The 27,987-nt window shown below is 46.4% G+C and overlaps 1 protein-coding gene across 1 annotated transcript; it reads right to left on the bottom strand.

The window, feature by feature from the left end:
- Positions 1–126: 126 nt before the first annotated feature.
- On the bottom strand, positions 127–27,987 carry plcb3 (phospholipase C, beta 3 (phosphatidylinositol-specific)). Its single transcript, XM_084003124.1, has 34 exons — positions 27,255–27,987; positions 19,348–19,434; positions 11,350–11,418; positions 10,166–10,303; positions 9,956–10,035; positions 9,826–9,879; positions 9,608–9,680; positions 8,842–8,942; positions 8,588–8,754; positions 7,890–8,036; positions 7,655–7,812; positions 7,349–7,431; positions 7,162–7,246; positions 6,606–6,753; positions 6,425–6,526; positions 6,259–6,332; positions 6,065–6,161; positions 5,856–5,940; positions 5,650–5,774; positions 5,410–5,564; positions 5,166–5,327; positions 4,976–5,075; positions 4,674–4,778; positions 4,495–4,589; positions 4,271–4,412; positions 3,723–3,764; positions 3,399–3,508; positions 3,201–3,310; positions 2,955–3,114; positions 2,776–2,852; positions 2,598–2,687; positions 2,450–2,507; positions 2,266–2,352; positions 127–2,176 (listed from the first exon to the last, which is right to left on the bottom strand). Exons 1-34 carry the CDS (start codon positions 27,351–27,353, stop codon positions 1,865–1,867), a joined length of 3,777 nt encoding a protein of 1,258 aa, XP_083859250.1. The 5' UTR covers positions 27,354–27,987; the 3' UTR covers positions 127–1,864.

Below are 27,987 nucleotides of genomic sequence, written 5' to 3' on the forward strand. Positions count from 1 at the left end.
CCGTCCTAATAATGAGCTGGTTTCACCAGTGCGTTCGGCTCCAGTTGGTTTTCAGCCTGAAAAAGCAGAGCTGCGTGACGATCCGTGCTTTGAAAGTGTGAAAATAAATAACCACAAAAGAAAAAGTTGTTAAAATTCCATTTAAATAGATGATAGTTTACAAAGACGTTTGTGTGAGGGGGAACAATCAGACAGACAGGCAGCCAGCGCTCATCGAAGGATGGAAGTGGAAGAGGACAAGGCAGGAATCTCAAATAAAAAGAGTGTTTTCTTAAAAAAAAAAAGTCTTCCCTAAACCTTCCTTGACCTCTCCTGACCTCCATCCCTCTTCAGCACGTGGGTCAGTAGTTAGATTCACATAAAATCAAACATATACACAGACTACATATACACAGAGTGCCGTCGTTTTTTTCCCCTCAAAGCCGAAAAACACAAGAAAGAACAAAAAATGTAGAGGAAAAATAAAAAAAAAATCTGGTGAAGGATGAGGATAAAAAGCCAGGAAGCTTCGACGGGGATTTTAACTTAAAGTACCGTTTGTGCACAACAATCCCTCATTCAGTATTTGGCTTAAATAGAGTTTCTATCAAACTGAGGGAACTGTGTGGGATATTTAAAGACATATTTACCCTAAAATAAAATGTACACAAGTTGTCAAATGTGGACAAGAGACTTTAACTACCCCCATAGTGACACACTAGCCTCTAATGGCAATAAGAGGCAACTCTTTGACTTTTGAGGCGTTTTACCACATGATCTAAACACTCAATCATAATGTGTTAAAATGGGCGAATGTGCAGTGTTTTCAGTGAGAATGGAAAGGAACCTCCTCGTGTTTTTCGCCTGATTTGGTGATTCAGACTGCAAGTACGAGAGCACGTTTACATTAAAATGTCGTAGAGCAGCTTTAAGTCCCAATCAGAACACTGTGGCGTTGCGATTAAAGCACATGTCCTTTTCTGGGCTGCAACAACAAACGTGGACGGACAGACAGACACACATTCATTCTCTCACACACACACAATCAAACACAATCACACACACAAAACACCCTGTAGAGTTTAGTAACCTGTTATATTTGTAAAAGTGTGTGTTTGTATGTCTTGTTTTTCAGTATAACAGGATAATCTCACCAGTTAAAAATCAACAGCTATAGCTGCAGCACCACCTGGTGGTCAGCTCATGTCATTACAGCTAAAACTTTTAAATCTCTCTTTTTTTTTTTTTAAGAATTATACCCTCTTTTTCCACACATTACTTCTGGAAAATACCTGTCCAACCATGGACATTATGAGTGGTAAAAGACGATGTGACATGTATTTGTATATCCTATAGGCTGCATTTTAAAGAGCTCGTTATAAAGCAGTCACATTGGACTAATGTTTGAATGAGAGTAATTTTTTCTTATCATTATGGGAATTGCTTGGGCAAACTATAGGGACGTTACAAAGTACAACCCTGCTGCTCTCTACTGTTTAAAGCTTTCAAAAAGTGTCAATAAAGAGGTGAAAGTTGCCACAAAAGCTATAGTGAACGCTTACTGACCAGACAAAAAAATTAAAAAATGTATCAAAGGATTTGACATTAAAACCCGAAGACAAAGAGACAAAAAAAAGTGTAGAAAGGATAAAATAAAATGTCTGGTTCCGATTCTCGTGAAATCCTCCGACATGATGTGCATCTGACAAAAACAGCAACAATAAAAAATAATATAGCTCTGTAGACAAGAACAAAACAGTCTGTTTTTTTAACAAAAAAAAAAAGGAATAAAATTAGTAAATAATTAATATCATTACTATCCCACATTATAATCATTATAGACCCCAGTTGAATGTATTGCATTCTCCTTTTTTACAAGTAATAACTAACTGAACGACATCTCCGCCTCCGACAGGACGGGAGTGTTGGACGAGGACGTGGAATCCGCCAACGAGGCGGTGCTACGGTCCATGCTCCGGTTCCAGGTGCTCCGGTTGGGCGTCGACGGATAAGTGGGCGTGGAGCAATTGGAGGGCGGGCCGGAGCCGGAGCTGGGGCTGCTGTGATTGGACAAGGGCGAGAACAGGGCGTCCTGTCGGAGGCCTTTGTTGTGGAGCTCCAACTGAAGGTGCTGGCAGATTTCGTCCGGCAGCCGCTGATACTCCTGCTCTAGTTCCCGTTCCAACTGAGACTGGAGCTGCGTCGGGAAAACACAAGAATAATACATTTTAAAAAAAGGATTCAAGCACTCCAACGTATGTGAGTCGACGGGTTCTTTTTGCTCACCAGTGGAAGTTCATCATCTATGTGTTGCAGCACCTCCCGCTGCCTCAGCATCAGCTTGTCTTGTCTCTTGGTCTGAGCCTCCTCAAGCTGAGGGGAAGGAGGGAAAAAAGACGAGAATGTGATGACAGTACTATAAAGTAGATAAATGTTTTTTTGGAGATGAGAGTGTGTCTGTTAGCGTTACCCCGCGGATTAGGGAGACAGAGTCTTGAATGTGCTTCCTGTTGATCTCATTCAGTTCCCTAAAGAGAGAGAGAAAGCATCAGGAAAATAACGTTCCAAGGCCCTGAAATATCCCATAAACCCCTCTGATTTCGGATTTGCATCGTTACGTTTCGGCCTTGTCTTTGTCGCGGGTCTTGGCTTCGCTGATGCTGTTTTGTCGCTTCCTGTCCAGGATCTTCTGGAGCTCCTTCTTCTCCCTTCAAAGCAACATTACAGACACACAAAAGGCAAATTTAACATTTTGGATGGGAAAAGCCTTGAAAAGTCTTGAGTGGCTGCACTTACTTCTCGCACGTCTCCTTGAGCCTCTTCAGCTGAGCTGCTTGGCATTCATTGGCCGTCTCCTTTAACTTCTGGAAGGCCTAAAAAAAAACACACAAAAAAAAAATGGAGTATTTGAGAATTCACGGGAGCCACTGGAGCATTATTGTGAGTGTGTCGCCATGACGACGGAGTGTCATCACCTCCTGCAGGAGGGTTTTCTGCCTCTCTCTCTCCAGCGAGTGAAGCTCCCGTCGGAGCTTCAGCAGTTCTTGCAGCTGCCATTCCCTCAGCTGGACCGTCTTCTTCTCCAGCTCCTGATCCAGCTCCGTCAGGTCTCGCTGCACCGGCTCGTGAGGCTCGCTGAACACACACATGGAATCATTGTCATGTTTAATCACACACACACACACACACACTCTGTAAAAAAACAATCCAGCCATCCCTACTTTCTCTTGATGCTACGTTTGAGCTGCTTCTCCATCTGACTGCGTCTCCTCTGGGTGTCCGATTGAAGCTGCGTATTGCGACTCTTCTGCTCCTTACTCAGATTCCACACCTGCAAGCACAACGTAGCCGACTTCTTCCTCAGATTTATTTATTTTATTTATTTAAAATCCTGGTCGGGGAGCTGCGTGCTCGCGTACCTTCTTGAGGTGTTTCTTACGCATCTCTTTCAGCTCTTTGCAGTGTTTCTTCAGCAGCTTCAGGTAGCTCTTCTGCTGCTTCATCTCCTCCATAGACAAGGCCTGGACGTCTGACACACACACACACACACACATATACAGACACACACACACACACACACACACACACACACACACACACACACACATATACAGACACACACACACACACACACACACACACTTTGAATTTTGGCAAATCCTCACACCATCAACACCAGCTTAATCTCTATGTGACACACAAATGATTTCTGGGTGGAAATTAATGCGCTGGAATGACCTTACCTGCCAGAACAGTGGCTATGAGGTCTTCCTTCGGACTTGGTGCTACATGCGCACACACACACACACACACACACACACAATGTGTGAAATGGATGATGGGAAAACGAACCAGGCACAACCAAAACAGTTCAAGTTTTAAATTAATCATGTTGAGACACATAGAATAAAAATTATCTCTGGATTTTGTAAAAGTAACATTTTCAAAAAATCTGTAATTCATGAAAAGTTGACATTTTTGTCGTGTGCATGAAAATGTTTTTGTTTCACTTGAAGTTTTCTGAGCGAGAACTGCAAATCCCTTGTAAATAGATTACAATGGATATGGATATATACATATAAATACATATAAATATTACATTAAGTAATGTGAACCAAACCTGGCAACCCACTGCCCTTATGCGGGTGCATAACCCTTTTTCCAAACTGGGAATGTTCCAACAGCTTAATTCCCTGATTTAAATTAAAGTTATCATTCATTGAAAGTGACTTCAATGCGTGTCACATGTTCGACACTCGTGGTGCACGTGGGGTTCGTAGGAGGCGTCTACCTGGTGCAGGTAGTTTGATGATGTCAGGAGCCTCATCCAGTGAACAGGGGGGGAGGGTGTGGAAGGGGGAGGAGAGGCGGCCTCCTGGAATGATTTCACTCTCCCCCTTGGTCTCTCCCTCTTTGGGCTGGTTGGGGACATGCTGGAGGAAAAAGGACACATTTAAACACACAAAACGTGTGCGTCGTTTTCACATCGTGTTCAACGCCGCAGGCATGTCTCACCTCACTGTTGTCCTCGATGAGAACGGCCAGCTGCGTCTCCCTCTTATGCAGCTGACTGATGTGCTTAATGGGGTTGGTCAGAGCCTCCGCGTACTCTGACGACACACAGACACAAGACAAACAGTCACGCAATGTCATAGACAAACATGTTCTGGATGGTTAAGGAGGTCTTCTCTCACCCTGGTGCTCATTAGGAATGTAGTCCTGGGCTTCGGTGTAGACCAGCAGGGAGGGCAGGAGGAGGGGCTGGTTCAGCTCATTCTTCAGGTTGATGTAGTGGTAGCCTGGATGGGGAAGCAGACGTTAATGGTTCTGTATGTGCAGCTCCCATGCTAGGACTGAAGCCTCCTCCTGGCTCATGAGAGGGATGACATAAGACTTCATGCTAACCTGGCAACGGAAGGTTGGGGGCTCAATAAATGGCCCTTGAACCTGAAGTGTTTGACAGTACCAAAGTGCGTTTACATGCATGCGTACTAACCAGGTCTAATGGCGGACACAGGGAGGATCCGGTGTCCAATAAACTTGCCATTTTCTTCAAACACGGCTATCCTCAGAGAGGCCAGAGTGGGGAGGACCACCTTGATAGAGAGAAGGGGGGGTTTGAAGTTTAGAGAGCATTTAAGAGTCGACAAAGGGGCGATGACGGGCGAGAAAGAAAGTACGAGCACCTTATTAAACACAAACATCTCATCATCCCACACGGGGTCCAGCGAGTTCCCATTGGAGGTTTTGGTTCTGTATTTCCTCTTGGTGTCGGCGGGAAGTCCGAATATGTCCACTTCGACGTACACGCCCACCTTTTTATCCGTGAGAAACTGCCCCGACACCACCTGGTGGATGTTACATCGCACACGTTTGAGAACGATCTCTTAAGAGGGAACTTTAACGCCCAAATGATGATTTCCTCCTCACCCTGATTTTGACGGTATTGGCGACTATCCCGTCCACGATGTTTTCTGTGAAAGGGTCAAAGTGTTTGTCCGTCCTCCTCATGAACTCCGGTTTCAGGAGGTAGCCGCTGTGGCCGTTGTACTCGAACACCCCCATGTTCAGCTGCATGGGGAGGTCTGGTGAAGGAGGGAGGGAGCAGAAAGCAAAGGTTTACTTTATAGGTCGAGCCTAGAATTCGGCAAAAAAAATAAGCGTTCTCACCGAGGGTTTGGAAGTTTAGCGCCACCATCTGGCAGCCGACGTTCCAGAAGAGCTGCGGCATGTAGTTGGAGCTGTCCACCCTGGTTCCTTTAGGGTAGATCCGGCTCAGCTGATTCTTGTTGTACCTGAGGAGCGTTGTTAAGGGACCAAAAGAAGGCGTTTGAACGCACCACATGAGCCTCCTTTACACGTCTTTTTAGGGATACTCCACAAACTCGATGGGGGAGCTCTTCAGCGTGTCCATGCCTTTCGTTTCCACCAACGACGACATCTCAAAGAACTTCCTCCTCTCTGGCGGACAGGAAGACAATTCATTAAGGCAATCTGCATAACAAGACTGATCATTAACCACAAATGAGTCCACACAGCCGCCTAATGAGGCGCTTAAAGCTAACGAGGCTTGTCCACAACTTACTGTTGGCCACCTCGAAGCTTTTGAACTTGACAGGCTCGATGTAGTTGACCAGAGTGGACATCTCCTCCGTGGCGTTGCACTCGCTGCTGGCTGTACCCTGATGGAGGCAGACAGCACCCATCCATCAACCGGACCCTCAGCCAAACACGCTGCAAGCCCCTCCCTCCCCCCACCTTCCCCTGATTGGCTCTTACCTCGTCGGAGTTGGGCTTTTTCAGCTCCGTCACCGGTTCGTCCTCCTCGTCCTCCTCGCTTTCCCCCTCGCCTCCTGGTTGTTTACAAAATACACACCGTATGCAAAAAAACCCACATTTAATGGCCGTTTTACAATCCGTATGTGATCCTTCTCCTAAAACCCACCGATGGATTTGCGAGGCTCCGAGTCTTTCACCATCCTCTCGGCCATCTTCTCCTCCCCGTTGGACAGCAGCTGGCTGCCCTCGCCGTCCGTCAGAGGGCAGTCTGCACAGACCCACAGCATTAACACCCGGACCTCAAACACACATACAGAAATAAAGCTCATTTTAATCCCGACGCTCACCGTTGTTGGGCGACGACTGCTCCTCCAGCTCTCTGCGCCGTATGCTGCCGCTGCTGGACGGCCGGTGGTGGTGGTGCTTCTTCTTGTTCTTGATGAGAATCTTTCCCATCATCTCCTGCGGCGACGGCAGCGGCTGACCGGGCTCCAGCTGGAGACACAGGGGATATATACATGTCTCGACAATGCCAGTGTAACATGTATAACATTGTTATTAAGAATTCTTAAAAAACACTACAAAAAATGTTAAACATGGAATAATAATCAACACAAAATGTCCGTATGGTTAAATGTTTTGGTCTGGGTCATATTTGTGAAACACAGAGAGGTTTACGGGGTCAAAAGCAGTGTTTTGGTACAAAAAGGTCAAGATGATCTGCGTATCACCAGCTGTTTGATGGTTAACAAGTTGATTAATACCATGACTGGATGTTATTTTTCAAAAACACCAGTGAAACCTCCTTTAACCGCCGGTTTAGACTTAAACAGACTGACTCCAACATAGAAAGATTTTTTTTTTGTGAGGAAAGTGTCGGTTCTGACAGGAGATCAGCCTCACCGGATATTTCTCCAGTGGATCAATGAGCAGAGCGTCTCCAAAGATGGTCCTGCAGTACTCTGCCATTTTGGCCTGCTGTTTGGAACTGACGGAACAAAAAGACTTCGCTTTAACGACTAAACCGCAACCCAGAACGACACAGAGACGATCTGAGGAAAACACACTCATACAGACTCTCACGACTTACGAGTCTACGTGGTTTTCAAAGGACAGGATGAGGGGGTACGGTGAGGTCTTGAAGGCGCTCTCTGCTATCGCCTCGATCACCTCCTGCAGTCAGGGGACCCATGGGAAAACATTGAAACACTGAATGTGAGCGTACGATGGATTTGTGGAGACTTTTATTTATCGTTTTAGATTCTGAACAGCTGGAGGAGGAGATATACCGTCACATAAAAGTCAATAGAGCATCAAGTAAATGTAACTCTGCCTCCATAAACATAAAGAGGTGTAGATGTAAAACCCCGTAAAGGAAACTGGCAGTGAGGAGCACCTTAAAGGGGATCTCGGTGGTCATGGTGAACCCGTGGGTGATGTAGGGCTCCTCGTCTTGCGGCCGGCCCTTCCAGCAGTCCAGCTCGACACAGCGACAGCCGGTCAGCAGCACCTGCCTGTACATCTCCACTGACGACAGACCGGTCAGCTGACCAACTGCAGGGCGGACAAACACACAGTTATGGATCCTGATATTAAAACACATGGTATATCTGAGGTGTTTCTGTTTGTACCTGTGAGGTATGTGTTGTGTGAGGAGTTGATGAAGTAGTGAGACAGCGGTTGGTTCATGTCGTCGATGTTATCCAGCCTCTCTGGAGGAACGATGCTGTTCTCCTCTCCGCCCAGATACCGGCTGAAAGCCTGCAAACTGATCTGGTCTGAGAGAGAGAGAGTTTACACGTTTACAGACTATTAAAACATTAAAAAAGGTCAAACAGCATCCATGGATCCATGTGCTCGAGCAGTAAAGTGACCGAAAGAGCAAAAGGCTTCCGTTTTGGGGATGTGTGAACACTGTGGGCCGGATAGGGGATCGTCTTACACATTTGGGCTTAACGGTGTCCTAGAGCGGCTCTGTTTGTCCCCCCGTGTTGTACAGTTTATCCATAACATGTGGACGACGTGTCGTCATCACTCAAGACTCCCGCTTTCTGGATGTTTTACAGACGGGAAATGGAAGTAAACCGCTCCCACCAGCTGCACGTAGACTGACTTGTTATCTAGCGAAATAATATTATTTTATGCGTCTCTTTGTGAAGTTTTAAAAATAATATATGTTTTATTCAGCAGCTTAAAAAGATCAGTGTATCCCTTGGATGATCTTTTAGGGGGGAAATTAAGGGATTCACTGAATTATTTCCATCTCCGATATTAAGATCACATGTTCTAACGGATAAAAGCATCTAAAAAAAGAAAAGAAGTGTCTAACCTCTCTCCAGCTGGCTGGCGTTGGTCTCGTATTTCTCCATGATCTGCCGGACCTGTTCCCTTTTCAGCGGGGGGTATAGCACCTCGTTCAGCCTGGAGTCGCGCTGCCTGCGGTTAAGGAAGTCCATCAACTGGTCCAGGGAGATGAACGGCTTCCTCTTGGAGCCGCTGGAGCAAAGAGGGGAAAAAAAGGTCTCACTAAGAATCCTGGGAATATAACGAGAGCGTCTTTGGAGCGTCACAAAAGACACAAACCTCTCCTCGAAGATGCTTTGTATCTCAGGCCGGATACAGAGGCTGTCCAGAAACCCCTGGAAGGCGTCCCACGTGAAGTCGTCGGGCTTGATTCCCTCCGTCTGGAAGACAACAAGAGGGGGTTACTTCCACTGAGTTCTCCTATCCGACCAGCAGGAGGCACCAGAGTACAACGCCGCAGAGAGAAACGCTGACAGGGCAGTTTGCACAATCTGGTCCCTTATTCAAAAAGTCTTGTGACTCCAAACAGATTTTTATGAAAGATTGTCGCAATTAATAAGACAAAAACTTGTTTTACCTTCCAGAGTGCAAGCCTGCGGTACCTTCCCACCGCAGATACAAGACTTATTAATTAATATTACACTCCCAGGTTGGAAAGAATGAATGAATGCTCTCTCTTTCTTAGGAGGAAGTCAGATTTATGAGGAAATATTATGTGACTTCTAAGTAAAACCACTAGATATCTACTGTTTATGCAACCTGGTCGTTAACGAGAGGATTTCAAAGAATGCTCTGACATGTTAGATGAGATGATTGCGTGGTTTAACCTTAAAAAAACTTGTGACTCTTAGTTGATAATGTCATATTTTATGGCTACACACAGATAGGCCTGCAGCCTTTCTCCTTTTATTGCAAAGGCATGCAAAAAATGCTCTGCGACGCCCCGAGGGGAGGACGGGACTATTCAAATGTCATTTATGAGCCAGAACAATACAGGCGCGTATCTCCGATAGCCCCGTGGTCGGTGATGGCTTTTGGTGATTACCCTGTTGTTGACGAGACCACACTGCTCCAGAGCCGTCTCCACTCTCTTCTTATCCGAGAACATCTTGAGAATACTGAAAGAAACACAAGAGTCCGGAGAGATAACGGTCACATTTCACGAGTCAGAAAATGCGGCGGCCGAAGTGAAGTCGAGAGGCGAGAAAAAGGAAGGGAAAGTTTAAAAAGTCCGTTCAGGGTTTAAAGAAAGCGGTTTCTCACTTCTTCACGGGGATTTTGCCGTCCTGGTTGACCTGCAGCTTTAACTTAGTGTACCTGAAACAGACAGAGAGACGCTGTGAACCACAAGCATCATCGCAAAAAAATCAAGATAAAGGTGCAATTTACTGACGCTTTGAAGAGGAAGGTGTGCCGTGATGAATTCTGGGAAAGTATGTTTGTGGCCAACGTGAACAGCTCGTCTGTCCAAATCTGCAAACACACACGAACACACACACACACACACACACACACACACACACGAGATGTTAAAAAAGTGAGTGATCATACGGCCCCGAGGGGAGAGAGGATGAGGAGGAGAAGTTCCGGTTTCCACGGTTACCTTGGCTGTGTCTTCCTGCATCGCCTGGAAGTTGAGGAAGGAGATGTTGACCAGGTCGTTGCCGTGGACGACGGTGACCAGCTTGCCCTCCACGTAGTCGCCCTTACCGAAGCCCAGCACGTCACGCAGCTTCGCATCCTGACACACACACACACACACACACACACTTTTATAACAACACACAACACACTATTTGACTTGTGCACACTATCTCCACATCCTCCTCCAGCTCCGCGGCCGAGAACAGCAAATGTGATGCATGTGGCGAAGCACTCTGATCCGATTAGCCAAACGACTCTTTCATCCTTTTTAGACCGCTCTTTCTCCCCCCCCGACGGTCTCCGCCTCCCCCCATCGATTAGGCGTTCCCTCCATCCCTCCTCTCTTCCATTTCAATTAACTTAATTAACTGGGATGACTGTTTATCAGGAGAAAATACAGCCGAGAACAAAGTGTACATTTCCACGAAGCGGCTTTTAAAAAAGGATCAGTGTGTTCTCGAATTACAAAAAAAAAAAATGAAACAACAACGGCATCCACGTGAGTAAAAGACGAGACGCAGGCCTCACCATCGACCAAAGGAACCCTCGTAAAACTGTTGACTGCGTGTTCTGTGGACGGGAACATTTGCTCCTGGATATAAAGATCGTTAAACTTTTCAAACCGTCCATTAACAGACTTATTTTGTGGGAGGGGCCAACAATAGAACATCTAAACGACTAGATGTCACGCTGCGAATGCTGCAAACATCCAGGTTTTCTTCCAGGATGGTTATTCCAGAAAGGATCGTCGCTTTAAACACAGATAATGATAAATGTGCAGGAAACATTCATTTCTTGTTGCCAACTTGACCCAGAAGCCTGCAGCGTGTTCATACGTAGGAGCCATTCATATGTGGCTTTATCTCCCGGGCCAGATCTACGCTCTTACTCGATGACTTCCTCGCACAACAGTCGCTGCTTATATCACTTCCTGTCTGACGGCCCATCTGTCAGCGGGCTCATTAGCACTCTGTCACCTTTGCACCATCACATGAGGGAGGAAACACACACAAACACACACACACACACACACACACACACACCAGCATCTTTTGGTGACACTTCTGGTCAGAGGAGAAAGTTATCAACAGCAGGAGGTGGCAGCTTCTCACACACACACACACACACACACACACAACCGACCTTTGGTTGCTTGGCGTATTTTCCTGTTCTGGTGTCCCTGATGGTGTTGATGTCCAGGATCTCCACCTCCTGAAAGACAGACAGGTGTCAACACGATTAGCATCAGTAACGGCGACCTTTGGTGAACAATTCAGGATAAAAACAAAATAAGGAAAGAGCTTGAAATACGGAGGAGGGAGAGGAGAAAACGCCATATTGTGTCTTCACACAGACTCCAAGTCTACTCTCTTGCTTTGGTTCGGTGAGATAGAGATCGAGTTGGCAGCAGTTTTCCTACGGTTCAAAGTTCAAATGAGCGAACAGGAAATGTACTTTAACTGATAACGGGGGCGAGTAAGTGATACATCAACATTTTCTGCTGTTTGCAATTAATGTAAAAAGAAAAAAAAAAGCCTTTCTCCTCCCTCCATTAGATCCACTCTTATCAGATTCCCCTGCTCCAGACATAAAACACACCCGATGATATACGAACTGAACACACACACGGGCTTATCTTTAGATTTGCATGGCTGATACAAATGCTGTGTGTGTTTGTGAGGGCACATTTATTCAAATAAGCAAAACACACAAAAGGGGAAGATAGGAAAATAGTTGTGCTGCCTAACAGCCGGCCGGGACCCGGCGGCCCTCTTGACCCGCAGGATAGCGTGGTCTGGCACTGAAGAGGAGGTCGAGAGGGGACGGAAACGGGGAGGGAGGGGCCAGAGGAGTGTGGTTGTAAAAGCAGCCCGTAAACACAGAGGAGGGCTGTGTTGTAAATATTTGTTTAGGCCTGCACTCCGTCCCAAAGCTGTCCTTACGACTCTGTCACTCATCTCTCTGATGAATCTACATTTCCCCTCCGTCTCACGATGTTTCATGAATGAAACAAAAACAGGTTTAGTTCTCTCTTCCCGTTATTCCCTGTGAACTTATTTCTTTTTCCAAAAGTAACAGCAAGTCCCATCCTCGTCTTCCTCATTACTTCACTCCCGCCGTGATGTCATCGCCCCGCTGGCCGTCCGCTCTCCTGGGATTGGCCGGGAGTAAAAAAAAAAAAAAAGAAAAAAAAAAAGGTTGGAAAGTGCTGCACCAATTGGATTAAACTCTGCCTCAAACTTTGTCCTCTGATTGGCCTGTGGAGAATAGCTTACTTCCTGGGGGGAATAAACCACTGCTGGACCCGCAGGGCGCACACACACACACACACACACACACACACACACACACTTATACACTCACACACACACACTTATACACTCACACACACACCTCCTCTCCCACAGGCCGTGGTTTCATTCTGCCATTGCCATGGTGACTCCTTGGAGACCGCAGTAATGAGACTACAACTTTGTGTGCCGCCTGTGTGTGTGTGTGTGTGTGTGTGTGTGTGTGTGTGTGTGTCTTTAGTAGTTTTTTCACTGGCTCATAACGTAAAAACACACATACACACACACACACAGTCGCAGCAACATACAGGCAGGCATATCCTCGACATGCAGGTCCCAACTTGTGAAACATCCTGACCTGTTGAGCAAGACAGGGTGTGTGTGTGTCAGTGTGTGTGTGTGTGTGTGTGTGTGTGTGTGTGTGTGTGTGTGTCTGATGCATGTGACACAGAAGCGTGAGTGAATCTTCACTCCAGATGGGTACAAGTGTGTCGGTGTGTGATCGGAGTGAAATGTGTGCAGTTTTTTTTTTTTTTGTCCGCGTGAAGGTCGTCATCTCTGAGAGCACATTCCTAACATATTCCATGCCTTCTGCTCTGCTAACGTGTGTGTGTGTGTGTGTGTGTGTGTGTGTGTGTGTGTGTGTGTGTGTGTGTGTGTGTGTGTGTGTGTGTGTGTAATATTTAGCTAGCCGGGGCAGCTGTAGCCCTCCAGTCATCTCCCCGCGCTGCTAAGCCCAAACACAGCTCACTCATTTATCACCCTGGACCCCGGACCCCGGCTCATTATGGCTCCAAAACGAGCCCGGGTGAGAGTTTTCCAGGAGTTGTGATTAAGTATTTTAATTTACTTTTAATCAGTTAGTGAATGAGCTTGAATGTTATTAGCTCAGCTGTTGATTACATGTGCAGGGAGCGTGCATTTATTGATGTGTTGCTTTGGCTTTTGCTTAAATATATATAATAATACATCCGTAAGGCCGTCTTTTGTGCTGCGTGGATCGGTGGCTCCCATTAGGTGAGTCTATATTTAGACGTTAAATGTTAATGTGCTTTGATTACTCCTTTCCTTCCTTCACGTCGTTGATTCTTCACTCTCCTCCCTCCTTTTCCCGCAACTCTCCTCCATCCATTCATCCATCCGAAGATTAGAAAAACAAGAAAAAAGGGCAACCGAACAATCGAGAGGTCGCCGCTCCTTTCCTGTGACGCGGCCCCCGCGGCGTGTGTTCACGTTTGAAAGATCACCGCCGCTAAATATGCCTCGAATGACCAATCACGGCTCCTATCGAATGGCACACCATGACGGCATACAGGAAACCGATCCTCCTCCACACACACACGGACAGCAGAGATCTCCACCCTGTGGCGCTTGGCTGTCACCCAACCGGCCAATCGGAGCGGAGGAGAGGAAAGCCTTGACAGAAAAAGACTTTAAAGGACAGAGAAACATCGGGGAAGTAGAACAAACTGTTTTATGGGGGCGATGGGTGAGTTGGCAAGCTGATCAGAGGAAGAGGAGAACACTTAATCCCCCTGTGAAACATGGGACGGCTCTATTGTAATATTTCCTCTTATGCTTATCAATGAGATAACTCCCTTTTATCCTCTCTCTTATTCTTTGTCTTCCCTCCTCACTTAGTGGTTTCATATCTCTGTTGTCCGATGAGAATAAACATCATGAAGAGAGTAAACATATTAGCTGACAGGCTGATCCGGAGGGATTTGTATATTAGAATCCAGGAATCGCTGAAAAAGATGGAAAGTGGAAAAATATAAGCGGGAAGATAAACATCATCAATTACGAAACAAGTTGAACGTCAAATAAAATTAACGAGCGCACAAATCATACAAAATGTCACGGAAAAAAAAAAAAAAAAAAAAAAAAAAAGCAGAGCCGGGGGCCAAAAAACACACACAACAAAAATAGTTGCAGTAATCATAAATCTCTCCACAAAGCGAACTCACATGCAAAGACGAGACAGAGATGCAGGAAGAGTGTAGAGTTGCATGTGAGCCTTGGTTTAAAGGAATAGTTCAACACAAAAACAAGAAGTGAAAAAGCACATTTCCTAGAGAAGTTTAGTTTGAAGCCAGAACAAGAAAGTGGTGGAGATGATCTAAATAACTTTATCTGGAGGTGAAACAGAGAACGGCTGCACATGAATGGTGGTTTCTTGCAATAATCGTTTGGCGAGGATGTTACTAACGGTACAAACGACGGTTCAAAACCGCAAAAATGTGATCCACCAGAAGGCCTTTTCTAAAGTTTAGTTTCATTATCCGAGAGATTAGCAGAACCCTCACACAGAAACACACACACTTGAGGAGGAAGCATCTGCTCGGACAATAGATTCGATACCACGCGGCGACTCAGTTCTCCTTCCAGGGAAGAACCGAATGTCTATGTGGTGTGTGTGTGTGTGTGTGTGTGTGTGTGTGTGTGTGTGTGTGTGTGTGTGTGTGTGTGTGTGTGTGTGTGTGTGTGTGTGTGTGTGTGTGTCTGCCATGTGCACGGACAGATAATGTCAACAGAAAATGAAATGTGTGATGGAGCGGAGTGAAGGAACCACACGAGTGTAGAAAGTCGCATTATCGACGGACACACTTAACTTCCCCTGCGAACCGCTCACTCTGTGTGTGTGTGTGTGTGTGTGTGTGTGTGTGTGTGTGTTATGTAAACCCCTTGTTCCAAGTTAATTCCCTGTGGATGTTTGACTTGAGCCAGAGAGATAATCTCTATTAGATCTGTACTCGTACCTGCCAACAATCATTCTACTTCCATTTCAGCTGGCTCATTTAAACACACACGGACACACACACACACACACACACACACACGGACACACACACACACACACTGTTGGGAGTACCACAAGGAAACGTTTCATTTCAAACAATGACTCATTGAATAGAAAACCAATCGCCAGTTTTGATTGGACTATAAGAACTCTACTTCACACCGTTGATAATCGAATGTTTTTCTGGTCGGTCGGATAAAACGGGTAATCTGAGGACGTCAGCTGACGGTTGGTCCGTTGAGGCGTTTTCTTTTTGTTGTTGTTGTTGTTTTTGTTTTAGAGGAGAAGATTGATACAGCTCTCATGTCTAAATGCACTAAATATGAAGCGACAGCCAGCAGGCGATTAGCCTAGCTTAGCTCAATTCCCCAATGAGAGATTAATAAAGTACTTCTTACGGGGCCATAAACAGCTTGGCTGTGTGTTCAACGGTAATAAAATCAGCAGAGGAAAGTCACCGTGCCTAGAGATCGTCCTGCATATAAAACCCCCCGTAAAAAAAAACACACAAATTGGTGTTTTTAAAGGGTTTTTTTTGCGGATTAATGCAGTTTATTCCCACAATGTCTTCTCATATTGACACTCCAGTGAGTATGTGGTGACGGTGTAATTAAATGCCATTAAGAAGCTAAATTTGACTCCTGTTTCAACTCAACCCTGAGGTCAAAGGTCAAAAAGCCCAGGTGCTACTGACGTGACCCGTGCACCTTAGAGGAAGGGAATGAGGGGAAGACAAGAGGAAGGACAGGAGGAGAGAGAGAGGGAGAGGGGGGGGATTCAGCCCAAAGTGTGGAGGAGGAGCGTGGAAGAGGGGGTAACGAAACCCCCCTTCCCATCCCTCTCCCCCCGTCTGAGTAACTTCCTGCCCACTTTCCCACGCCGAGAGGGAGAATGAGGGAGATTACAACGTGTTGTTTCAAGAAATTAAAGGGCAATAACTCCGGTGGGAAGGGACCATGTGAGAAAAAGCATTGATGAGATGAAGAGGAGGAAGAGGGAAGAAGAAGAGGGAGTGGTTCGGTGGAGAAAGGGATGGAAGGGAGGAGGGGGGTAATTGAGATGAAGAGGTGGCAGGCAAAGGGCAAGAAAAGATGGAGAGCAGAGAGGGAGGAAATGTCACCCTTCAGTTTATATTAGAGGGACGACTCTGGCCTCATCCCTCTGACGGCTACCAGCTGCCCCCGAGACAGAGAGGCACGGGGAAGTAAAAGGGGGAGGCGGGGAGGGGGGGGGAGACAAAGACAAATTGAAGGTGGATTAGCCGTGTAGAAACAGGGCAAGAGCCAACAGCTAGAGTGAGAAAGGAGAGCCAAAGTAAAACAGAATGACGGGCGAGGATTAGCCGTGTTTGCCAGGTGCGTTTTCAACTCGTCCCGACGGAGGCAGGTGAGACGTCGCCAGATCAAAACAGTCCTGTTCGTTTACTGGACGCGTCACTTCGGCCGCGTCGGACAATTGATTGCAGAAACGTTCTTAAAAAGGGGAAACGAGGTGCCATGAATAATCCCTCGCAAGGGGGGAGACGGCAGGCTTTTACATCTTTAGGAAATCTGAATGTAAAGATTAAGACAATAAAAGTGAGGTCATGAGATTAAAAACAACGCCGTCATCGGGTTCTGTCGTCTCGAGCTCCTGAGCTCGCACATGAAATATGCTCTGTTGAATTAAAGCAAGCACACCGGCCTCTGGACTGCATGAAGTGGCAGCGTGGGTGTCTCTCTCCGGGCTGCATCCAACATGTCACACTAACATTCGGCGAGGCCTGGATGTTAACGTTATGGGAGTCCCATGGAGAACACCCACGGGATAATAACTAATAGAAGCCAGAGGGGAGCAGCTGAACCCTCTCAACCCACGAACGCATCGCTGATCACGTTAACGACGACGTTATCACAGAGTCGGGAAGACGAAGGGCAGAGAGCGAAAGTGAAAGGTGAAGGGAAACAGTGCAGGCTGGTGCGTGGTGGGGCGTGTCTCCATCGCATGTGTTATCACCAATGACTCAGGCATTATGGGAAATTTTAATGCCAGAAAATGCTGGGGAAGAGACAGAAACATTGGAATAAAAGGGAGGACGTATTGAAAGGAAAATGTTAAACAAAGCGAGGTGACACGAAACAGACGGACGTGAAGAGAGGAAGTAGACGGAGGACGGGGGTCGAGGAGGAACACCTGGGGGGAAAGGTGGAAGGAGGGCATATAGGGAGTGAGATAAACCAGATGTGAAGAGGACGTTTATGGAAGACAAGGTGAGAGAAAAATGGATTTCTGATTATATTGTGGTTACATATTCAGATTATTCCAAATCCTCCACGCGCCGAGTCCTCAAACTCAAATCCACAGAGGCCGTTCCCGTCCTAAATTAAATGCTGCGTCCTTCTCACCTTGATAAAGAAAGTGGTACTTTCTATGCTCTCATCTCAACTTGAGGGTTGTTTAAAAAGAAGAAAAAGAAAAAGTCCACGAGACATTTTGGGGTTACAGACTTTTGGACGTCCTAAAAAAGGACTCTAGGGAGTGATCCAGTTCCCCTCGCCGACCATGAGATCACCTCCGGACGGGGAAAAGGAATCCTTAAATAAAAGCACTGCGTCTTTGCTTGACATCGCGTTAAAAATTAATTAAATCAAAAATCTGCACCGGAGATGAAATATTTTGAGTAGCTCTATTCAGAGAAATGGGTTTCATCCAGAATGCCCTTGTCATCCGTGTGAAAGCGTATTAACTGATCTCATTAATAATAGCTGGATATCTGTGTTGCTTCGTGTCCTCTTTCTTTTCAGCTCTGGGTTCAAATCTCCAGGGGAGCCACGACGCCGATTTAAAGCCTCCACTCTGGGTTCACTGCAAAAAAAAGGACTTCTGCGAAGCCCAAATCTATCGCATTCAAGTGTGTGTGATGTTTTAAAGCTGCATTATACTCATTTTCTAGCCAAAACGAATAGAAAAGTCATACGTAGTCATACTCTCGACTTAAGGATTGTTGTAGTTTTGAGATAACATCGGGCTAATCACGTTCACAGGGGTTTAGAAGAGGCCGATCTGCTTCCTAATCTTTATTTTCTCTCCCCCCCTTTTGTTTTTTTTACCCATACCACATGTGACGTGAAATCTAAACAACCTCTTGTTTCTAGAAGTCTGTCTTCGCCGTTACGACGGCGCGCTTCGACAACCGGCGGTCTGACTCCTCGCTAAACAGTGTCACGGCTGCACCTCGGGCGACAAGCGGCCTACTATCGCACAGGCCACGCGAGGATTTAAAGCCTCCGCGTGTTAAAGCGAACACGGGAACGCGCCGGCTCAACGTGTGGTCTGGCCCAGATACGTATACGCAGACGATGTAGCGGTATTGCCCATCAACAAGTCATTCCCAGCATGCCTTTCAGATAAAGAGACAGCCAGAAATAATAAGGAGGGACAGTGTGAGTGGGAAAACATAGAGAGAGGTTTGAAAAGGGGGGGGAGGGTGAGTTAATTGAGCTGCATTCAAATGTCATATGATCCGGGCGGTCTCACAAAGTGTTCTGCCCGGATTAACGTCTCACATATAGAAGTTGGAGGAGCGGAAGATAAGCGCTGTAGATAAAAAACGTGGAGGCGGGATGAGTACACGGGGGATGAGCGGAAAACTCAAAATCCCCCGACATCCTGCTGACTCACCGCCTATCGCGTCTGGCTAATCATGTCGGCTAAATGCCTAAAATCCAATATTACTGAAGTAATGGCTTAAGCACAGCCACCGAAGACGTGGAGGGGAGGGAGACGGAGGACTAAAAGGATGAAGACCACAACAACAATCGGGCGGGAAGGGGGGGCAAACAAGGCCCGGGACAGGATGGATGAAACCACAATGAGAGACAAAAAGGGGGAGGAGGAAGACGATGGGGACGCAGTAAACAAACAACAAGTGGAATATCCATACGGGAAATTCTGTTGGTGCATTAAAAACCCGCTGTGGTCCGCCTTGAGAGTCTTTCTAGTTGATCACGTCTGTTATTGTGGATTCTTTGGGAGCCTACATGAGCTGATCTGTGTGGATGTGTGTCTCACCAGGTTGGACCCTCCAGTCCAGTAGAGGAAGAATCCATCCGGGTCGACTTTCAGGGTCACCAGGGTTGGGGGCCCGCTGTTGGGCTCCTAGACGACAAGAAATAGAGACATTAGAGGGACGAAGGATAATAAAGTCAAAGTGTACAGGTTCATTTTATGTCTGGGAACATGGCGGCATCGTTCCAATGACGACCGTGTTATTATCTGAGTCACTTTATTACTGAAAGTGAGCACTATAATAACAGAAGAGTAGGAAGTCTTTCTTGCTTTTTTCTTCCACATAATTTGGACTTTTTTACAAAAATGCTGCCGTGTTCCTACATTCAAGCAATTGAAGTTGCGATTGCAACTTAAGGCTGTCACATTTCATTCAAAAAATCAATCTGTAAATGATCTGAGACCCATGAAAGTGTCTCTGAAAACTACACTCTAAATGAGTTGTGGGCTCGTTTCTGCATTTAAAATGAAAATGCCTCCTCCTCCTCCTCCTTCTTGTTCTTGCAGCAGCTCGAAGCCTCGCAGCCACGTGGAAGAAGCTTTTGATGACATGAAAACGTGCAGCATCATGACATCAACATGTCATTACCTTCATCATTACGGGGTCATATGGAAGATCCAATGACCACACACACACACACACACACACACACACACACACACACACACACACACACACACACACACACACACACACACACACACACACACACACACACACACACACACACACACACACACACACACACACACACACACACACACACACACACACACACACTGGCTCTTTAAATACAGTGGTAAGCAAGATCATGGTCCAGACATCCTGGGAAACGATGGTGATGCAGATTGTTTGTTATTACAGTGACGGATGACTCATGTTCGCGTCAACGTCATCAACATCATCAACATCATCGCCACAGAAAAAACACTTCCGACGTGCTGTCAGGAAATGCAGTAAGATGACAAAAATGCAAGAGACAAACAAGCAACCGCCGACCACATGCAACGGTTCCCTCTTAATGTGGGGTGGAAGGAATAAAATGCGTGATTTCTGCATAACAAACATCCAGCACACAGCAATTTCTCAATGAAGCAGCATAAAGGCAAGCATTCAAAAAGTGCTATTTTACTCATCTAAATTTTTTATTTTTATGCTCCCGTTAAGCTAATAAGGGTTTCCTTAAACGTCTCTGTTTCGACGTTTGTCCCGTTTCCCAGGAAACCCATGTTTTTGGTGAACGTACCTTGAGTTTAGGCTCCAAAGTCAGCTAATGGAGAAGGAGGTGGATGTTTGGATAAGGACCAGAAAGATGGAACGGAGAGAGAGAGAGATCAGAAGAAATGATTGGGAGGTTGAAAGAAAGAAAGAAAAAAGAAGTCAGGAGTAGAAGAAGAGATCAAAGTCCAACCACATCATGAGACCTTAATAAGCAACAGTGAAGCTACTTGTTTGGAATCGGGCGTCCCTCACGGAGGGCTCGGTGACTATGAGGCGACTTTGATAGGACGAGGCGCTCCGGTCTGGAGTTACCGGGACGATAAAGAAGGACTTCTCACCAACTTCTCACGCGAAGCCTATAAATCTCTGAACTCGTGACTTGATTACTCGCTGGTATCGGTGAAAAACTGCATTCACTGAGCAGCTCTTACACTGAGGCCCCCGAGCCTGCGGTCACGACCACCAACGTTACAGTTTTGTATAAAGACAACAGAACGTGATGACAACACAAACTGGAAACACACAGTTCAGAAGGTCCGGACGTTCCCACCTTCACCTGTCAATGCAAATTAACAGAGACGACCGTTCATTTGCAAATAGTTTGCAAATTAATACGCCTGGCTTGGGTGATGAATGAGTCTATTGTCCAAAAATACTCCACCTACACACACACACACTTCATCACTTCAAAATGTGCTAAAATGCCACTAAAACACACAGGTATCACTTAACATTTTATGCAAGATGATCATTAATCATAAGCACTTCCTGCATATATAAAGGGTGAATCTTAGGATCCCCCTAAATCCTGCACACTGGCCCTTTAGGTCACCATATGACTGCTACGTAGTCACGGCAACAGTAAACCATCGAGGGCCATATTGAGCCAAAGCATCACTTCCACACATTAAAGCTGTATTAACGGCCATATTCGACCCTCGGTCCGACCCGCTCACACCACAGGCAGGTAAACACCCGGGCCCCGCCAAGAGGCCCCGAACACAACAATGTCCAAGTTCATTGGAGATGACTTCACGGTTACATTAAATGGTGTTTCTAGACCTGGTTTTTCCTCCTTCTCTCGACAATACACGCTGAACTTTAGACGGGGAATTCCACGGGGACCGGATACACACACAAACACACACACACACACAAACACACACACGTTTACACTGAGGAATGTGATCTACAGGCTCATGTGACCAGTCGCATCACGGCATCTCCCACATAGGCTTCCAGTCACACACACACACACACACACACACACACACACACACACACACACACACACACACACACACACACACACACACACACACTTTGTGTAGTCAGATATATTTGCATGTTAGGCCTCCTGAGGTTTACATACCTGGCAGTTGCTTTCTAGTGCTGCCCTTCACCATGACAACCGTTTCTGTTACACCGACACGTCACAATTCCTCGTTCAAGCCTGACAAATTGACTTAATTTATTTATTTTCATTTGGTTAATATGTGGTCCCAGCTCCAAAACTTTGATTTTAATTAAATCTCATTAAACATTGAATGCGTTTGGGCTCTCTTTTTCACTGAATTCTGACGTTTGACGGATCAAATTATGAATCAAAATGATGATTATTATGGTCTTGACCCACACCTTCTTGTTGAGTACCTGCTGTGTGAAAGCGTCTTATAAAAGATCCCCACTATAGCGCCCAGCTGAAGTTGTTGGTGATTGTTAGACACCCCGTGGTGTTTTCGGCGTGAGACTGGGTGGTAGGTCTATAATTGGACCTCAGCCCACTCCCTAATTAACTGCCACATGTAGAAAACCCTTCTGAAGTCTCGCCTTCCTTCCTTCCTTCCTTCCTTCCTTCCTTCTCATGCTTTCATGTTCGTCTTTCTCTTCATGTCAATCATCCTTCCATTCGCTCTCACACTGACCCCCTCCTTAATTAATTGAGGACCACGTCTCCAGATGCCCTGACCCCCCTGACAAACACCTTCATTACCTGGCCATAATGTCAAACACACACACACAGTGGGTGGACCACCCTCTGAGTATGAGGTCTTACACGGACTGAGGCCAGCTAATGAGCCCCTCTTGAGATCTCAGAGTCTTTAAGGGCAGAGAGACACAAACACAAGGCTTCAGACCGCCCTCACTACAAATTAATGTGTGCATTGTGTAATGTACGTCAAGAGAAAGCCATTAGGGAGAGAAACTGATAAAAAAAAGTGCACCTTTGGTCCGCCATAGTGTGTGTGTGTGTGTGTGTGTGTGTGTTCAGCAACAGCTTGCAGGAGTGGTATGAGAAAGAGGGCCGGCATGCACTTAGTGCGAGTGTGTTTGAGCTGCTGCTTTGGCAACATGGTAAAAGTTGATGAGAGTAGGTAACCTTTGGACCCGAGAGAGAGAGAGCATGAGAGAGAGAGAGAGAGAGAGAGAGAGAGAGAGAGAGAGAGAGAGAGAGAGAGAGAGAGAGAGAGAGAGATACAGAAAGGTCAGATTTTACCCTCGTTAGGAGTCAAGTTGGTGTAAAGAGTTGGGGGAGACGTGTTTATCTCGTTAATGGACAGATATTTCCAGACAGTCTCTCTTGGATGTCAGACATTGTGTTGCATTTGGTTGTAAGTGAGAGAATAAAATGTGAAATGAATGACAAAAGAGAGCTCAGGGGAGAAATTCAAGCTCGGCTTCTACACCTGAACTGAAGTGGGCGTGAACGGATTATCGGACTTCACCTATTTATTGATTTTTTTCCAGAGAATTAAACCATTTTAAAATGCCTCAAAGAAAACAAAGAAACACTAAGTTATAAGGGTTGCCGTTTGGAGTGTCGTGTAAAAGCGAAGACGAGACGGAGCTGCGAACTGAAGAACGAGGAAGACGGACCGTACGGCCAGGAAGCAGACGGACAGCAATAGAAGGAGGAAGAGAGCGAGACAGGGAATAGAAAGAATGGGGAAAGGCGCTGCCGAGACGGAACAAGGCTTCATGGGAAGAAGAGATGGAGCCGTCCAGATGTCACGTCCCACACTTCACATGTGGCTGTGGTTGACCTTTCACCTCCCTCCCTGCCTCCATCCATCCATCCCTTGTTTCTCACCACTCTGTCAGGATGTCAGCGGCGTTTCTCAGCACGCCGCCACACAAGCCTCCTCCTCCTCCCAAACATTTACCCCTTCACTGACTCACTGGGACAATTCTGCGGCTTGTTGCTCAAACCGAGGCGTCCGCTGTCTGATACCGGCACACGAGGGAACGGTTGCCATGAAAGTGGAGCCCATTAAGGTCATGATGACACAGCACCTCGGCTCACAAATAGATACGCTCAGTTATAAAAGTTATAAAACCAACAAGTCGGTTATTGTATTATCTTATTTTAAGACGACAAGGCTCTAGTGGATATCTTCCTTCTTCTTTTATTAATCAGTGCTGTGGCATCATAAAAAAAACATTCCACAGTGTGATAACAAAATGTGTTGGCTAAGACGCCGCCAAAGCAAAGCAAAACAGGATAAAAAAAAGAAAGAAGTTGCTCGGCAAGTCCCAACACGCAGAGTAAGTAAAGAGTACGGGAGGAAAAAATAGGCTTTCACTGAGATATTTCAACAGGCCGTCTTGAAGATGGAGGGAAAGAAAGATTTTAATTTGCTTTTATCGGCTTTCCAGGAATCTATTAAAGTGGTGCTGAGGTTAACAATGGTGCCCCTTAAATGAACAGATGAGAAGATTGTTACCACATTGTTAGCTTAATGGCATAAAGACCGGAGACAGAGGGGGAGGGGGTGGGGTGGGTGATGTGGACTAAACAAATAAGATCACAAAAACTCATCAAATCCGTCATCAAATGTGCAAGAAATGGGCCGTTTCCGCCTTCGCCAACTTGTTTTCACACACGGTGGCGAATAGACTGGATAATGCCGAGTCAGGACACTCAAAATGCACAGTCAGTTTGGCAACACAACACATATAAACACTACGGCACCATGAAAGAGTCTTGCCGGCGTATTCAAGTCCTGATCTCTTCTAAGTGACGTCGAAACAACCCTGAAATGCAACATTTTTATGGTGCATCACGCTTCACTCAAATTACAGGGTGTTTTGAACCGGGGCCGTCACATTCCCAAAAACTCCAATTAACGAGTATCTAGTGACTCATCGTGACTTTTCTTTATTAGCCCTGGTCTGCTCGTAATTGTGAACGCAAACTAATCCCCATCAAAGCACACTTTTCCCACATGGTCGGGAGTGTTTGTACCCTGAGAGAATATATCCATGCAAACATACTATACAGGGAAGTGTATTTGAAATGTCGGACGTGATCTTAGGTGCACGGATGCGTCTGGCTTTCCACTCCACGGCACACTGTAGACAAGCTGTCTGTCTCCGTTTGTTAAATTGGTTGTTTGGGAGGAATTTTAACTGAATTGCAGTTGGAATTCGGTTAAATTGAATTGCGGCCGGGCTTCAGAGGGCGGAGCGGCAACAGACGGGAGGGAAAATGGGCTCCAACAAGCTCGAACAGGAAGTCATTCAAAGCGAAACGCACACACAGAACAAAACAACCACACACGGACTCCTACGAGAGCACGTGTGTGTGTGTGAGAAAAGTCAAAACGCTGGAGAGAGACGGTCAATTTACAATGCATTCCTCTCTCACTCCTCCTCACCCGTCCTCCTCCTCCCCCTCTAGCATGAGTCAGTGTGTGTGTCATTTGATTGGCCTACAGTGGACAGCAGCAGCAGCAGCTCAGTGATTGAAAAGTGAAGGAGGATTTTTTTTTTAAAAAGGGATGAAGGAAGGAACAAGAGGAGAAGGAGTGAGGAGTGAGAAGGGGTGATGCCGTGATGAGGAAGGGGGTGAAAAGAGAGGGACGGGGTCAGAAGTGGGGTTTTCATGTAAACAAACTGCTCTGCCCTCGGGCACTTTCAGTGTGTGTGTGTGTGTGTGTGTGTGTGTGTGTGTGTAATCCTGTTCTCACTTTGACAAATCCTTAAAGGAGTACGCCATGTTTTCGGGAGAGAAGCCCTCTTCAACCTGTTAAAAGCACCAGACGGACACTAAAATAGACCCTTCCATACGTCCTCGTAATCAATACGTCTTAAACTCGATCAATGCTAAGCAGCAGCGGTACATTTTCCTGTTTCCTACACAGCAGAGCCAGATTGAGTCATGCTTTTTTTGTGATATGGATCCCCACAGGTTGTTCTGAAGCAGCCCGTTTCCAGGCTTTGGAATAATTTACAAGATTTGGAAACATTTGGTCGCTCTCTCAGGTCCGATGCTGTTGCCATGTGAGAAAGTTGTTTGATTTGTTGAATATAAACACAGACTTTTATCATATTTCTGTACAACAAAGGCTCATCTTCGACTTCATCGCGTCCCCAAAGACAAAAAAGCATTCCTGTAATTATTCCTCCTCCGCTCCCAGATGTTTCTCCCCATTCATCCTCCATCATTCAGACGCTGATTTTGGCGGCGGCAAAAACAAACGGGATGAAAAGACACGCGAGGAGGAGAGAGAGCATGCACATGTATTTGAGTGTTCACACACTTAATCACCAGCGTAACCATTTCCTGGGAATTCCCTCAGAGAGAGAGAGAGAGAGAGAGAGAGACACTCTCTCAATAGCAATAGGCAGTTTTACAATAAAACGCTCCGCAAAGTACACGTATCATAGCAGCATATTGGAACTATGGACTTGTCCATGTGTTGTTTCGAAGACAGACACACACACACACACACACACACACACACCCACACACACACACACACACACACACACACACACACACACACACACACACACACACACACACACACACCCACACACACACACACACAGAGTTGTTGGCAAGACACAGGCCTACGGTCTGAGCCAGATCAGTCAGCAACACGGTTAATCATTGATGGCCGCTCAGACACATGGAGAGACACACACACACACAGAAACACACACACACACACACAGGTCAACGACATAGGCAGGCGCATGTCAGGGTTGCCAGACACGCTGCTCAGGAAAAATAGAGCCGGAAAAATAATTAAACCCTCCGCGTGGACATGATTTACGGAGTCGTAGAGACAAAAACATAATAAAAAAAAGACATTAAACGGGGTGAGATTTCAGAGTGGGGTTTTTTTTTGTGTGCATCTCGGGGTGCACTCCTAAATCTGGAGGCAACTCAAGACAGGTGCATTCTGGGGGAGAAAGAGGGAGAAACAAATAGGGGGGAGTACAGAGAGAGAAAGACACAGGAGGGAGAAAGAGGGCGTCTGAACTGAACCAGAGCCTGAAGAAAACCGGCTTGACAAGAATTCTATATACACACACACACACACACACACACACACACACACACACACACACACACACATACACACACACACATACACACACACACAGGCCTGCTGGCAACAAGAGGGAGTTTTCTACGAGAATCTAATGACACACTCGCAAACATAGTGACCAGGTGTGTGCGCACACACACACACACACCTGCACATATTATCAGTGTCCACACACACACACACACACGCACGCGCACGCACAGCAGTGTCACTCCACAACAGCAAAGTACTGCCAAAAAGTCATGTTTCACGTTTTTAAACGAGGAAACAACGATCCCTTCCACTTTTAAACAGCGACGTGTTATTCTGATGTATTTGGGTTTTTTTCCCCAGAGTTCCGTGCTCACCTCGTCCCACTTGATGAACTTGCCCCCCTTCTTCAGCGCTTCGTGGACGGACACGGGTTTGAGCTGCAGCGCGTGGACTCCCGGCTTGGCTCCGGCCATGGCGAGGGACTCCCTGCCCGGGCGCCAACGCCTAAACCCCGGCTACGGCGAGCTTGGACTCCTCGGAAGGAACAACAAAAATAAAAAAATAAAAATGCTCTTCCTTCCTCCACTTCCACCGCAGAAGTTTTTTTTTTTTTTTTTTTTGCTTTTCCGGGGTGACGAAGGGGAGGGACGCGTCTTTTCCCTTCTCCCCTCCAGACGCTGACCTCAAAAGTTGCTGAAGCTCACCGAGAGTTTGGAGAACATGAGCAGTAAAATCCAGAGAGAAAGACGGGACTTGTCTGTTCCAGCGCGCACTGCCGTTGTCTTGTCCGCGTCCACGCAGCGCGGCGGCGCGCCTGTGGCTCCTTTTTTTATTATTATAGGCTTTGATTCATATATTTGTTTATGTATGCGCGGAATCCTTTAATCGCGCACTTAAACCCACGGAGAGATCCTTTCCTTCCTTCCTCCCATCTGGTCACCCCTCTCCCTCACCTCTCGCTCCTCTCTACCAACTTTCTCCGCTTCCTCCCTCTCTTTTCTCCTCCTCCTCCTCTCCTCCCTGCATGTTTTCTGTTGGGGGGGGGGGAGAAAAAACCCAGCAGATTCCGAGAGGAGAGAATGAGGGAGAAGGACAGCCTCAGATAGC

Source organism: Eutrigla gurnardus (genome assembly GCF_963514095.1).
Source record: "Eutrigla gurnardus genome assembly, chromosome: 23".
NCBI classification, from domain to species: Eukaryota; Metazoa; Chordata; class Actinopteri; order Perciformes; family Triglidae; genus Eutrigla; species Eutrigla gurnardus.